General features: G+C 44.8%; 1 protein-coding gene across 1 annotated transcript in view; it reads left to right on the forward strand.

Annotated features, from left to right (window-relative positions):
- The window catches only part of LOC143282929 (uncharacterized), a 101,171-nt gene that overhangs the window by 83,984 nt on the left and 2,467 nt on the right, over nt 1-14,720 (forward strand). The window contains exons 2-7 of the mRNA XM_076588827.1: nt 1,656-1,830; nt 2,374-2,663; nt 3,924-4,038; nt 5,266-5,555; nt 9,008-9,299; nt 9,850-10,601. Of these exons, the coding sequence (XP_076444942.1) occupies nt 1,677-1,830; nt 2,374-2,663; nt 3,924-4,038; nt 5,266-5,555; nt 9,008-9,299; nt 9,850-10,601 (1,893 nt within the window). The 5' untranslated portion in view covers nt 1,656-1,676. The remainder of the gene's footprint in view (nt 1-1,655; nt 1,831-2,373; nt 2,664-3,923; nt 4,039-5,265; nt 5,556-9,007; nt 9,300-9,849; nt 10,602-14,720) is intronic.

A 14,720-nucleotide genomic window follows, 5' to 3' on the forward strand; every position in this document is an offset into this window, starting at 1 on the left:
GATCTGCTTGTGCCTGAATACCCCTTCTTGTGTATATGCATGGAAAACCTTATTATTAATAAATACGCACGTTGAAGATCCTGTAATCCATGTTAGCGTTCGGTGGGTTATGGAATCAAGAGCATACCCAGCATGCATACACCCCGAAAACGGAGCATGGCTGCCTAAATAGCGGGGTAAAAACGGCTATACACGTTAAAAAAAAAAAAAAAAGCCCACTCGTACATACATACGAGTGAACGTTAGAGTCGCATCCCATAAAAGAAGATGAAGATGACAGAACAATTGGAAGGTTGCTTTCCGACCTCCCTCCCTCTCTCTCTCTCTCTCTCTCTCTCCTCTCTCTCTCTCTCTTAGTTCTCTTTCTCTCTCCCCCCCTCTCTCTCTCTTTCCTTTTCTTTGTTTCATTGTTATATCTTTTCTTTTATTTCTTTTTTTTCTTTCCTTTTCTTTCGTTCTTATCTTTTCTTTGATTTCTTCATTTGTTTATTTATTTATTTTACTTTCTTTCATTTATTCGTTCTTTCTTTTCGTTCTCTTCCATTTCTTTTCCGTTTCCTTGTCCCCCCTCCCTCCTTACTCTCTCCACATACTCCCCCCACACACCCCTATGCCTGACTCCCCCTCCGCTCCCCCTTCCTCCCCCCCCCCCCCCCGCACCGCCCCCTCTCCCCGCTCCATTCCCACCCCATTCATCTGCTTTTATTTCCCCTTGTGGTCAGTCTGGAGTGTCTAAGTTTCAGGACAACTGCTGGTCGACAATTTGGAGTGTTTCTTTCCATATCTTTTTCCCCTTCCTCCCTCCCACCCTCTCTCTCTCTCTCCCTCTTTTTCCCCCCAACTCTGCCTTGCTGTTTGATCTGGAGTGTGAGAAGATGGAGAGTTTCTAACAGATGGAGAACAGAGTATATTAAGGACACGCACACGCGCATACGTACACACACACGCATCCCCATACCCGCATACACACACGCAACCGCATGAACACAGACTCACGCATACGTATACACACACGCAACCGCATACAAACACATACACATGCGTACGCGCGCGCGCATTCACACAGGCACAGACACACAGACACAGACACAGACACAGACACACACACACACACACACACACAACATATATATACATACATACGTGCAGATGCAGACACGTATACACATACATACGCTAATGTGCACACACACACACACACACACACACACACACACTGTATATATATATATATATATATATAACAACACACACACACACACACACACACACACACACACACACACACACACACACACGCACACACACACACACACGCACACACACTGTATATACATATATAAATATATATATATATATATATATATATATAACCACACACACACACACACACACACACACACACACACACACACACACACACACACACACACACACACGACCACAAAGACAAGAAAGGGCGAGGCAGGGGAACGGCCACGCTCACTCCCAACCCCAACGTACTACGCTTTCTCATAATTATAGTGTGAGACAGGGGTAGCTAACCATCATCATTACGTACTCATGATGATGACGACGATAATGATAACGATAATGATGATGATGATGATGATAATGACGATTTATTTTATTTTATTTTATTTTTTTGTCGGCAGGAGTTTTACGCCACTGCCGCCATGACACTGAGCGTGGTTCACGTGCTGCTGCCGTGTCTGGTTGCCATGGCAGCGGCAGCGCCAGCGCCAGCGCCCGCGGAGGAGAGAGAGCGAGCGAGCAACCAGGAACAGCCGGTCAGGCTGACCGGTGACAGTGGTCAGCGCTTGGATCTTGGTCAGTCGGTGGTATCATCGTCTATCCTTGTCGTCACCAAAACCATCACCACCACCATCACCACAATCACCGTCATCGTAACGATCATCATCATCGTCGTCGTCGTCGTTGTTGTCATGATTACTACCACCGTTATCGTTATTGTCATCATCGTCACCATTATGACGGTCGATATTAGCATGTTGCTGTTTGCATTTATTTTTGAGCGGGTGTCATGGATAGCGGTATTTGTTGGAGAATGGTGTGTGTGTGTGTGTGTGTGTGTGTGTGTGTGTGTGTGTGTGTGTGTGTGTGTGTCCCTCTGTGCACACGCATGTGTGTGAATGAGTTGGTCTCACATTTGTGTTAGATGTATTTTCTTTTCTAAAGAACGTCAGAAAGAGCTGTATGAATATATTGTTATCATTAATAATAATAATAATAATCTTATTATTATCACCATCACCATCGTCATCACCACGACAACGTAACACAACACACTGACTCACGGCCTTGGAGAGGGGAACAGCAACACTACTGTACGGATCATTCTGTTCACTGCAGCCAAACGCGCCAAAGAGGAGGTAGTCTTCGGGAACCAGCAGAACGGAGCCAATCCTCCAGCCGCCAAGAAAGCTATGCCAGACTTCCACTACCCTCCTTTCATGCCGCCGCAGGCACTCCAGCTACCCGAAGCGGGTATGGGCAGCAGCTACCCGTACCCGGCTCCAGACTACGACAGTCTGGACAAAGCCGGGTACATGTACGCGTCCGAGCAGAAGCCTGTTGCTGGACCGCTGGTGGCCGCCCCTGGCGACGTGAGTGGGGTTTTGGGGGAAGGTCTGAAGGGAGAGGTGAGTTGTCGTTCTTAGGGTGTGGATAGTAGTGGAAGATGGGTTGTCGTTCTTAGGGTATGGACAGTAGTGGAAGATGAGTTGTCGTTCTTTGTGTATGGACAGTAGTGGAAGATGGGTTGTCGTTCTTAGGGTATGGACAGTGGGGGAAGATGAATTGTCGTTCTTAGGGTATGGACAGTGGGGAACAAGGATTGTCGTTCTTAGAGTATGGACAGTAGTGGAAAATGGGTTGTCGTTCTTTGGGTATGGACAGTAGTGGAAGATGGGTTGTCGTTTTTAGGGTGTGGATAGTAGTGGAAGATGGGTTGTCGTTCTTAGGGTATGGATAGTAGTGGATGGGTTGTCGTTCTTTGGGTATGGACAGTAGTGGAAGATGGGTTGTCGTTCTTAGGGTATGGACAGTAGTGGAAGACGGATTGTATGGACAGTGGGGGAAGAGACGTTGTCGTTCTTTGGGCGTGGACAGTATGAGAAGATGCGTTGTCATTCTTTGGGCATATGGACAATAGTGGAAGATGGGTTGTCGTTCTTAGGGTATGGATAGTAGTGGAAGGTAGGTTGTCGTTCTTAGCGTATGGATAGAATCTGTAAAGGGAGAGGTGGGTTGTCGTTCTTAGTGTATGGATAGTATTTCCTGAAGAGGTGGTATGGACAGCAGAGGAGGGGAAAGTTGGGTTGTCGTTCTTAGCGTGTGGACAGTACTGAAGGGAGAGGTGGCTTGTCGTTTTTAGAGTTTAGACAGTGGGGTTGGGTAGATTGTCGTTCATAGTATATGCACAGTGGGAAAAGGTGGGTTGTCGTTCACCTACGGACATACATTCACACACGTAGGAACACACACACTCATACACTTGCGCACATACTCATGCAGTCATATACATAAAAGGTGATAAATCAAAGAATCAGAACTACTGCTGCTGCTGCTGTAGCAGCTATTACTACTACTACTACTACTCCTGCTGCTGCTACTACTGCTTCTACTTCTACACACAGAGACGCATAGAGATTTTCACACACACACACACACACACACACACACAGAGACAGACTGACAGACAGACATGCAGACGCACAGACACACAGGCACAGACAGACAGACTCACACACACACACACACACACACACACACACACACACACACATATATACACACACCCATCCATACATACACGATCCATAAAAGCACACACTCCCTCACATGTCACACCGGCGCACATTTATAATACGGAATCTGTTTTGTTGACCACTAAACTCCAGCAGGTGGACAAGGAGAAGGAAATGGGTGACCAGAAGGCCTCGGTACAGTCTGCCACGGTCAACAAGCAGGAGGAGGTGGAGGTGCCGGCAGCGCCGACAGATGAAGCTGCGATGGGTGAGACAAGTGGGGGGTGATCTTTTTCTTTCTAAATGATCTACACACACACACACACACACACACACACACACACACACACACACACACACACACACACACACACACACACACACACACACACACACACAGAGTATTTTCTCAGTGATAGAGAAAACCGAATTCATTGAAAATTGTCACACTGTAACCTTAGGGTACATTGAGCATAAACTGAAATAAGTAAATTTTCCTCTGATATTGAAATTTTTTGACATGCTGTTTTGAATTTGACAATACTCGCATAGTTTGCGTCCGAACTTTTAGATATTTTGCAGACCTGATGATACCCTATGAATTCTGTGTGAAATTTTTCAATGAATTCGATTTTTCTATCACTGAAAAATTACTTGTCAAACAGCGGTTCACTTTTTGGGGGACAAGAGTGAAAGTGTGTGTGTGTGTGTGTGTGTGCATGTGCGCGCATGTGTGTGTGGTTGTACGTGTGTGTGTGTGTGTGTGTGTGTGTATGTGTGTGTGTGTGTGTGTGTGTGTGTTTGTGTATGCATGTGCGCGCATGTGTGTGTGGTTGTGTGTGTGTGTGTGTGTGTGTGTGTGTGTGTGTGTGTGTGCATACATTCAACAAAACAAGTAAGCCTTCAAGTCAACCAAGTAAGCATCTAACCAAATGACCAGTAACTATGTAAGCAAGCAAGCAATGTACCAGGTAACTGACTGACCACCTAACTGACTATAAACACTAACTGACTGACTAACTGACTGACTGACTGACTGAATGAATGACTGACTGAATGAATGAATGAATGAACGAATGAATGACTGACACAATGTCACCTGACAAAACGAATTCAAATATTCAACAACTGTGTGATTCTGTTCCCAAAGTTCACAAAGACGGGCTGACATATCGTCGCCATAACCGTTTTTAAACAATTGACAAGAAACGTGACGCCGATCTCTTTTTCGTTTGTTAAAAAAAAGTTAAATAAATAGATAAATAAATGAATAAATGAATAAACAAATAAATAAATAAATAAATAAATAAATAAATAAATTAATTAATTGATTGATCAATAGATATGTAGATAAATGAATGAATAGATAGAAAAATAAATAAATAATACATACATACATAATGAATCAACGAATGAATACATAAATAAATGAATACATAATGAATAAATAAATAGATAAATAAATAAATAAACACTCACCGCTCCCACCCAGCAGGAGGACAAAAAGTCCCACCACAGCCATCAACAACACCAGTAGCAGATGCTGATGCAGAGTCTGAAGAAGGAGAAGGAGAAGGAGCAGAAGGAGAAGAAGCGGAACAACAGCGATCCCCACCAAAGGACGGCCGACAACTCCAGCCAGTGGAAGGACAGACGTCGGCAGTGGGCACGGCGGGGTCTCCTGCAGTAGTGGTGCCAGAGGCGGGCGGCATCCCGCTGGTGTCCAGGCTGCCCGAAGACAGCCGTAAAGCTGATGCTGAGGAGGCCTTCCAAGCTGACGTTCAGGTGGTGATGCCGGAATGAAGGCGATGTTTTTCTTTCTTTCTTTCTTAGTTTGTTTGTTTGTTTCCTTCTTTCTGTCTTTCTTTCTTCTTCTTCTTCTTTCAATTTTTTAAATTTAAAAAAAAGAAGAATATATTGATATATCTGTTTTTGCTATACATGCTGACGTTCACGTGATGCCGGAAGGCAATTTCTTTCTTTCTTTATTTATTTCCTTCGCTCTCTCTCTCTCTCTCTCTCTCTCTCTCTCTCTCTCTCTCTCTCTCTCTCTCTCTCTCTCTCTCTCTCACTCACTCACTCTATCTATCTATCTATCTATCTATATATTTCCATGCTGTCGTTCAGGTGATGCCGGAAGGCAATGTTTTTCTCTTTCTTTCTTCTTTTTTATTTTATTTTGTATTTCTTTAAGATATGTCTATTTTTGCTATCAGTGCTGACGTGACATTCAGGTGATGATAATTATGATGGATACTTGTAGTGTACTCTGTCCAGAATACTGCTCTTGGTGCGACACACACACACACACACACACACACACACACACACACACACACACACACACACACACACAGACAAACACACACACACACACACACACACACACACACACACACACACATTCGCATATTCGTGCATGCATGCATGTATGCAATTTTATGTAGACATATAATATATAATCCAGCATACCGTGTGTACAGGAACATGTAAAAGGTATGCCACAACCAAGCCTATGGCTCATTGAGAGAAGAGATGAGTTTTGAGGCCAGATTTTTAAAAAGGCAAGGAGGTCAGGGCGTCGGAGGTTGTCATGGTGCTCTTCCTTTCTTCCTTCCTTATTTCCTCCCTCATTTTCATCCTTCCTTCCTTTCTTCCTTCCTTCCTTATTTCCTCCCTCATTTTCATCCTTCCTTCCTTTCTTCCTTCCTTCCTTATTTCCTCCCTCATTTTCATCCTTCCTTCCTTCATTTTTATCCCCCCCCCTTCCTCCCTTATTTACTTCCTCACTTATTTCCTCCCTCAATTTCATCCTTATTTCCGTTCTCCCTTCCTTATTTCCTCCCTCATTTTCATCCTTCCTTCCTTCATTTCTTATTTCTTCCCCCCTTCCTCCCTTATTTACATCTTTCCTTTCTTCTTTCCTTATTTCCCTCCCTCATTTCCCTATTTCCTTCCTTTCTTTCTCTCTTATTTCTTCCTTTATTTCCATCCTTCATTCCTTCCTTATTTCCTCCCTCACTTCTTTCCTTCCTCCCTTCATTATTTCCTCCTTCGTTTCCTTCCTTCCTTCCTTATTTCCTCCCTTGTTTCCATCATCATTTCCTTCCTTTCTTCCTTATTTCCTCCCTTATTTCCATCATTACTTCCTTTCTTCCTTCCTTCCTTATTTCCTCCCTCATTTCCATCCTTCCTTCCTTCATTTTTATCCCCCCCTTCCTCCCTTATTTACTTCCTCCCTTATTTCCTCCCTCATTTTCATCCTTATTTACTTTCTCCCTTCCTTATTTCCTCCCTCATTTTCATCCTTCCTTCCTTCATTTCTTATTTCTTCCCCCCTTCCTCCCTTATTTACATCTTTCCTTTCTTCTTTCCTTATTTCCCTCCCTCATTTCTCTGCTTCCTTCCTTTCTTTATCTCTTATTTCTTCCCTTATTTCCATTCATCCATCCTTCCTTCCTTATTTCCTCCCTCACTTCCATCATAATTTCCTTCCTTCCTTCCTTATTTCCTCCCTCATTTCCATCATCATTTCCTTCCTTTCTTCCTTATTTCCTCCCTTATTTCCATCATTATTTCCTTTCTTCCTTCCTTATTTCCTCCATAATTTCCTTTCCTTATTTCCGCCCTTTCTTCCTTATTTCATCCTTCGTTCCCTTCCTTCCTTCCTTCCTTCCTCCTTCGTTTCCTCCCTTTCTTCTTTCCTTATTTCCTCCCTAATTTCCATCATTATTTCCTTTCTTCCTCATTTCCTCCCTAATTTCCTTTCTTATTTCCTTCCTTTCTTTCTTCCTCATTTCCTCTCTCATTTCTTTCCTTATCAATTTTCTTTTCCTCTTTCCTTCCTTATTTCCTTTCTTCTTTACTTATTTCCTCCTTCGTTTCCGTCCTTTCTTTCTTCCTTATTCCCTCCATAATTTCCATCATTAATCTTTCCTTTCTTCCTTATTTCCTCCCTCATTTCCTTCTTTGTTTACTTCCTTTCTTCCTTCCTTATTCCCTCCCTTAACTCCATCCTTATTTCCTTCCTTATTTCCTCCCTCATTTTCATCCTTCCTTCCTTCATTTCTAATTTCTTCCCTCATTTTCCTATTTCCTTCCTTTCTTTCTCTCTTATTTCTTCCTTTATTTCCATCCTTCCTTCCTTCCTTATTTCTTTCCTTTCTTCTTTATTTATTTTCCCCTTCGTTCCCTTCCTTTCTTATTTCCTCCCTCATTTCCATCATTATTTTCTTTCTTCCTTCCTTATTTCCTCCCTCATTTTCATCCTTCCTTCCTTCCTTTCTTATTTCCTTCCTCATTTCCCTATTTCATTCCTTTCTTTCTCTCTTATTTTTTCCTTTATTTCCATCCTTCCTTAATTCCTCATTTCCTTTCTTCCTTCCTTACTTATTTCTACCCTCATTTTCTTCTTTTCTTCCTTCCTTTCTTCCTTACTTCCTCCCTCGTTTACCTTCCTTCCTTCCCTCTTCTCTTCCTTCCTTCCTTCTTTATTTCCTCTCTCATTTCCTTACTTACTCATTTCCTCCTTCGTTTCCTTCCTTCCTTCCTTCCTTATTTCCTCCCTAATTTCCATCATTATTTCCTTCCTTCTTTCCTTCCTTATTTCCTCCATCATTTCCTTCCTTATTTCCTTACTTCTTTCCTTATTTCCTCCTTCGTTTCCTTCCTTATTTCCCACCTTTCTTCCTTCCTTCCTTTCCTCCTTTCTCTGCTCTGCTAACGGGCGCAACAGCCGACTGGACTCTCAATCTGAGGGGCCCGGGTTTGAATCCTCGGTCACGGCGCCTGGTGGGTAAAGGGTGGAGATTTTTCCGACCTCCCAAATCAACAGATGTGTAGACTTGTAGACTTACTGGTTCCTGAACCCCCTTCATGTGTACACGCATGCAGAAGATCAAAATACGCACGTGATAGATCACGCAACCCATGTCAGCGTTCGGTGGGTTATGGAAACAAGAACATACCCGACATGTGACCCCTTCCCTCTGGCCTCCCCGACCCCCTCGCCCTCCTCCCATCTCCCCCATCCCCCTCCATCCCCCCGTCCCCGAAAAGGGAGCATGACTGCCTACATAGCGGGGTGAAGAAACGGCCATACACGTGTAAAAAAAAAAAAAAAAAAAGGCCCACCCGTGTGTACGGAGTGAATGTGGGAACCGCAGCCCACGAACGAAGAAGAAGAAGAAGGGTCTGTAGTCTACTCTGCCTTGCTAATGCTCACAACACTCTTCCAGACACTCGACAAGGACGACATCGAAAGCTTCCTGCAAGACCTCAAGGAATCCTCGGTGCCAAACCAAACTGGCAAGAATCAAGACATGGTAGAGATGGCTGAGGGCGAAAAAGAGAAGGAGGAGGAAGAAGAAGAGGAAGAGAAAGGGGAAGGTGAGGAGGGGTCAGTGGAAGAGGCAGAGCTGCTGAAGATGGCCGCCAATCCCGACACAGGAGGCGCCGAGAAGACTGCAGAGTCTGGAGACTACACCAGGCAGCTGATGAAGTACCTGCTTTGGAACGAGGATGAGTATGGTAAGTGTTCGATTTCTTTTTTTTCTTTTTTTTTTTCTTTTTAGCTGGCTGGTTACCAGGAGAACTCAGCCAATGACAACACTGGGGGGTAAGGAGGCGAGTGTAGAGGGGGCGTGGGGGGGGGGGGACGAGGTGAGGAGAAGGATGACGTGTGTGTGAGTCCTATACTTCCTTTTCAAATTCAAAGTCATGAAGACCTACCCTCAAGTCTATAACACACACACACACACACACACACACACACACACACACACGCACACACACACACATACATACATACATACATACATACATACATATGTAGTACAAACAAACCGTTGAAACCGTTCAGCTCAGCAACTTAAAAAATACACAACACAAACAACACAAAGCAACGCAACACAGCCAAGCTGTTACAGCACAACATCCCGACAACAAAACAACAACCCCACCCGACCGAATCATCCTACACCACCCACCCCCACATCCTCACCCTCACCCCGCCCTATCCAATCCAACCCCCAACACCCCCCGCCCCCCCACCTCATCTCTCCTTTCCACCTGGTTCCAGGCCTTGCCCCCATCCGTTACACGGGGGGCTCCGTGCCCTACTACCTCCAGCGTCGTCGTCGCTCCCTGGCCCGCCATCGACTGCCCCACATCCATCGCCGACGCCGGAGCGGTGGCAAGCAGCTGTCGAGGGCCAAGCGAACCAAGCGGGATCTGTTCGACGACGAGCTCTACTACAACCCTGACGCACAGCTGGCCCTACAGCGAGCTGTGGATGAGGAGGAAGCCAGAGAGGAAAAGCAAGCCGAGGTGGAGGAACTCCTCTCCTACCTTGTGGCTCTCTACCCAGCTCTCTACAACAACAACCAGCTCCCTCCTCGGGGACCTGGTCCCTACCCGGGGTATCTCTGGTACGGTTCCAACCACCCCGAAGAAGAAGCCTACCCGGAGTACCCAGAAATGGAAGAGGAAGCGGACTACGAAGAGGTCCCGGCCTTCGTTGCCGACGTGGAGCCTCCTCCTCCCAGTCAGCTGGCCCCGGCCTGGGAACCGGCGTTCTACCCCGAGGAGGTGGAGGAGCAGGGCTACTACCCGGCCCCTGCCAAACGCCAGGGGTTTCCTGGCTATCCCAGTCTCAGACCACGTCTGAAGCGCTACTTCTTCCCCTACTCCCAGGAGCCCTACGCCCACTGGGGAGCGTTCGTTCCTGCCCAGGAGAAGAGAGGCTATGGCGGCGCTTACAGGAATCTCAAAGATCTTGCTGCAGTGCTGGATGAGTCTCGACGGCCTTCCCCTTACATTGATGCCTTCACTGTAAGTACCTCCTTATGTTGATGCCTTCACTGTAAGTACTTCCTTGTGATGATGGCTTCACTGTAAGTTATGTTGATGCCTTCACTGTAAGTACCTTCTTATGTTGATGACTTCACTGTACGTTATGTTGATGCCTTCACTGTAATGTTCATGACTTCACTGTAAGTACTTCCTTATGTTGATGACTTCACTGTAAGTACTTCCTTGTGTTGATGGCTTCACTGTAAGTTACGTTGATGCCTTCACTGTAAGTACCTTTTTATGTTGATGCCTTCACTGTACGTTATGTTGATGCCTTCACTGTAATGTTGATGACTTCACTGTAAGTACCTTCTTATGTTGATGACTTCACTGTACGTTATGTTGATGACTTCACTGTACGTTATGTTGATGACTTCACTGTAAGTACCTCCTTATATTGATGACATCACTGTAAGTTATATGTTGATGACTTCAGTGTAAGTTATGTTGATGACTTCACTGTAAGTACCTTCTTATGTTGATGGCTTCAATGTAAGTACCTCTTCAGGTACTTACACATGCACAGTGCACACACAATCTGACACCTTAAAACCAAACAGAAACTGGGATCTCCTCCTTGTGTGTGTGATCAGTTTCAGTTTCAGTTTCAGTTGCTCAAGGAGGCGTCACTGCGCTCGGACAAACCATATACGCTACACCACATCTGCCAAGCAGATGCCTGACCAGCAGCGTAACCCAACGCGCTTAGTCAGGCCTTGACAAAAAAAAAAAAAAAAAAAAAAAAAAAAAAAGGGGGGGGGGGGAATAAATAATAGATAAGCTTACATAAATAAATAAATAAATAAATAAATAATAATTATAATATAGAAAAAGGTAGTAGTAATAATAATAGTAATACTAATAAAATGATAATAATAAAAAATAAATAAATAAATAAATAAGACAACAATGGTGATAATTAAGCGAATGAATGTAAAATATGACGACACACATTCACACATACACCCACACATGCATAACAGAAATGCACCAAACATGCAGTTTCACAGATATGAAAGTACAGTCAAATACATATAAACGTACATGAGCTCCAACACACACACACACACACACACACATTACCTTGCACCTCCTCCAACCCCCTCCTCCACACACTCATTTCTAGCCTACGTATCGCAGCTTCCACGGCACACACACACACACACACACACACGCACGCAAACACACACTCACAGAGATGAACACTTACTTGTACAAGCACACACATATACGCCCATATCTCCCACCCCCAACCCCCACACATATATACAAAGATATATATATATATATATATATATATATATATACACACACACACCCGTACACAGATCTCTCCTGACACTTGTGTACACTTACACTCTCGCGCATTCACAAACGCACTCAAAAACACAGACCCACACATCCACACAAACACACACATACACACACGCACACGCACAGAGGCTGCCAAGAGGGATGGGAAAAGATCTCTGATGCCAAGAACGTGGCGTCTAGTGTGTTGCTCAGTCTATTGTATTTGGAAAGGCCCACAGAGACTCTGTTCCGTTTTGAAGAAATTTGCGCAATGTTGGTTTGGAAATGATGCCGATATTTGTTTGATTTGCAAAGCATCGTGCTCTACCTTTCATGTTAGACTTTCGGCCGCTCCCTCTCTCTGCTTTTATTTCTTTGAGGCGATCGATGGTGTGATGGCCTTGTACCTGTTCTTTTTGGTATTCTTTGACTTTTCTGAGGATTTCCGATTTTCCTAGATGTAGGCCGCTCGTTGGTGTTGCGTTACCAGCAAGTCTGTCAGCTCGCTCATTTCCCTTAACACCTGCATGTCCCGGGCAGTATGACCATGTGAGTTTTTTAATCTGAAAGTTGCGCATTGCCTTATGCCACTCTGGGCTTCCCATTCCGTTTTCAATTTTCTGTATGAGGTTCATTGAGTCGGTTAGAATCATGGCATGTTGGTTTCCGGGCGTATGGATGGACGATAGCCACTGGAGGGCATGTGTCGCAGCTTCAACTTCCATCGTTAGGCTGGAGGTTGTGACTTTGTAGGCAGCATTCTCTTCCAAAATTGTTTTTCCATTTTGTTTCGCAGTGAATCCCCAACCAGACTGGTCTTTGGTGACTGAGCCATCTGTGTATATGATGATGTCCTCTTCTTTACTGTTTTCTTCTATGAGTAGCTTCACTTCCGCATCTGTTTTGCCCTCTGGCCATTCCCGACAATGTCTTCCTAGAGTGGGTGAAATGACTGTGTTGAATAGATGGTTGAGGTTTTTGGGGTTTTTCTCCCATTCTTTTGTTTCTTTCAGGTCTTGTAGTCGGCATACTAGCTGGATTGTGTCTTCTGCTTGTCCCATCCATGATCTTCCTCGTCCTAGACGGCTGCCTTTTGGTTCTTTGACTGCGTCATGCAGTGGGTTTTGAGGGTTTTCTAATGCTTTGAAGTAGGTCTTGACCTGTTCTAACTTGTTTCTGGCCTGTACTGAAGGAAGGTCAAGCAGGTATCGCATGGTTTCTGTGGGCGTGTCTTTTGTTGTTCCAAGGATCAGCCTCATAGCTTCATTTTGTACTCTTTCTAATTTTAGGAGGTTGCTTTGAGACGGTGTTGTAAGCCCAAGTCCGTAGTCGATCACGCTGAGGACGAGTGATTGGTATAGCAGGAAGAGGTGGCGTTGTTCAATTCCTTTGGTTGCCATTGCTTTTAAGATCAGATTAGTGTGATCAGATTAATTCAACGAAATGTTGCTGTTTCTTTGATTCACATTCTTTTTGACTGTTGATTCTTGTGTTAATATTCAGTTTCTTTCAACGTTCTGTTTTCCTTTTGATTGGTTAGTTTCTTTTCAAACAAAAGTATGCCTGTAATGTCTTAGATACATCCGCGTAGTTGGATGCATGAGGCAGCCAAAGCACTCCTTTCTCTGGTCCTCAGCCAGTTTGCAGGTGTCACCCCATCGTCTGTCGACAAGTTTGACATCTTTCTCCGCTGTTTGCCACCAGTTCATCTTGGGCCGCCCTCTCTTTCTTTGGCCAGTAGGTATCCTGTTCAGGGTTTGGTGTGCGAATCTTGTTGCGAGTAGCCTCAGTATGTGTCCCAGCCAATAAAGACTTCGTTTGTGGTTGTGGATGATGGTTGTCATGACAGGCCACTGGGAGCTCTCTCTGACTTCTACATTCGAGATCTTCTTCTTCTTCTTTGCGTTCGACAGCTACACAGTTAGGGTCGAAGTCCGAGGGATGCCACAAACTCGGACGTCTGGTGAAGATCGGCTGCCGTCCCCCAGAGCTTGGTGTTGAGGTCAGCACCCCCAGGCCAGGACTGCTGCCGCATCTTCTCATACAGTGGGCAGTCTTGGAGAATATGGGATGGGGTCTGGTCAGCCTGGCTGCAATCACATATGGATGTGGCTGCCACTCCAATCCTCTTCAGGTGTGCTCGGAGGCCGCAGTGTCCTGTGCGAAGGCGGTAGATGGTAAAGACTTCGTTTGTGGTTGTGGATGATGGTTGACATGACAGGCCATTGGGAGCTCTCTCGGACTTCTTCATTCGAGATAAAATCACACCTTTTGATGCCAAAGATCTTGCGTAGACGTTTGTTGTCAAAGGCATCCATGTTTTTTTTTTGTTTTTTTTCCCTCCTGTATGGTTTTCAGTTTCCAAGTTTCACAGCTGTAGAGGATCGTGGATAGAACATTTGAATTAATGAATTTCAGCCGGAATCTCAGGGAATCCCGTATTTTGTTCAGTTTGTTAAAAGCTGCTGTTGCCTTTCCAATCCGACATTTCAGTTCATGATGTAAGTCACTGGTGCTTGCTGATGGAACTGCCGGGGTAAGCGAAGTTTTCTACTTCATTTCTTCTTCTGGTCAACGAAGACATTAGTTGGTGGTGGACATACACCGCTCAAAATATCCTTTGCTTTCTTGGTACTGATTGTTAGTCCAATGTTACAGCGTAGCTGCTGATCACATCCACCAGAAGCTGCAGATCTTGGATTCTGTATGCCAGGACAGCAAGGTCATCAGTAAAGTCTAGATGTGAGAGGTTCTTTTCCTCAGACCGCTGAATCCCTTTTCTCTTGAATTATTCAGCACTCTGTC

The sequence above is a fragment of the Babylonia areolata genome, chromosome 6 (genome assembly GCF_041734735.1).
Source record: "Babylonia areolata isolate BAREFJ2019XMU chromosome 6, ASM4173473v1, whole genome shotgun sequence".
Classification (NCBI taxonomy): domain Eukaryota; kingdom Metazoa; phylum Mollusca; class Gastropoda; order Neogastropoda; family Buccinidae; genus Babylonia; species Babylonia areolata.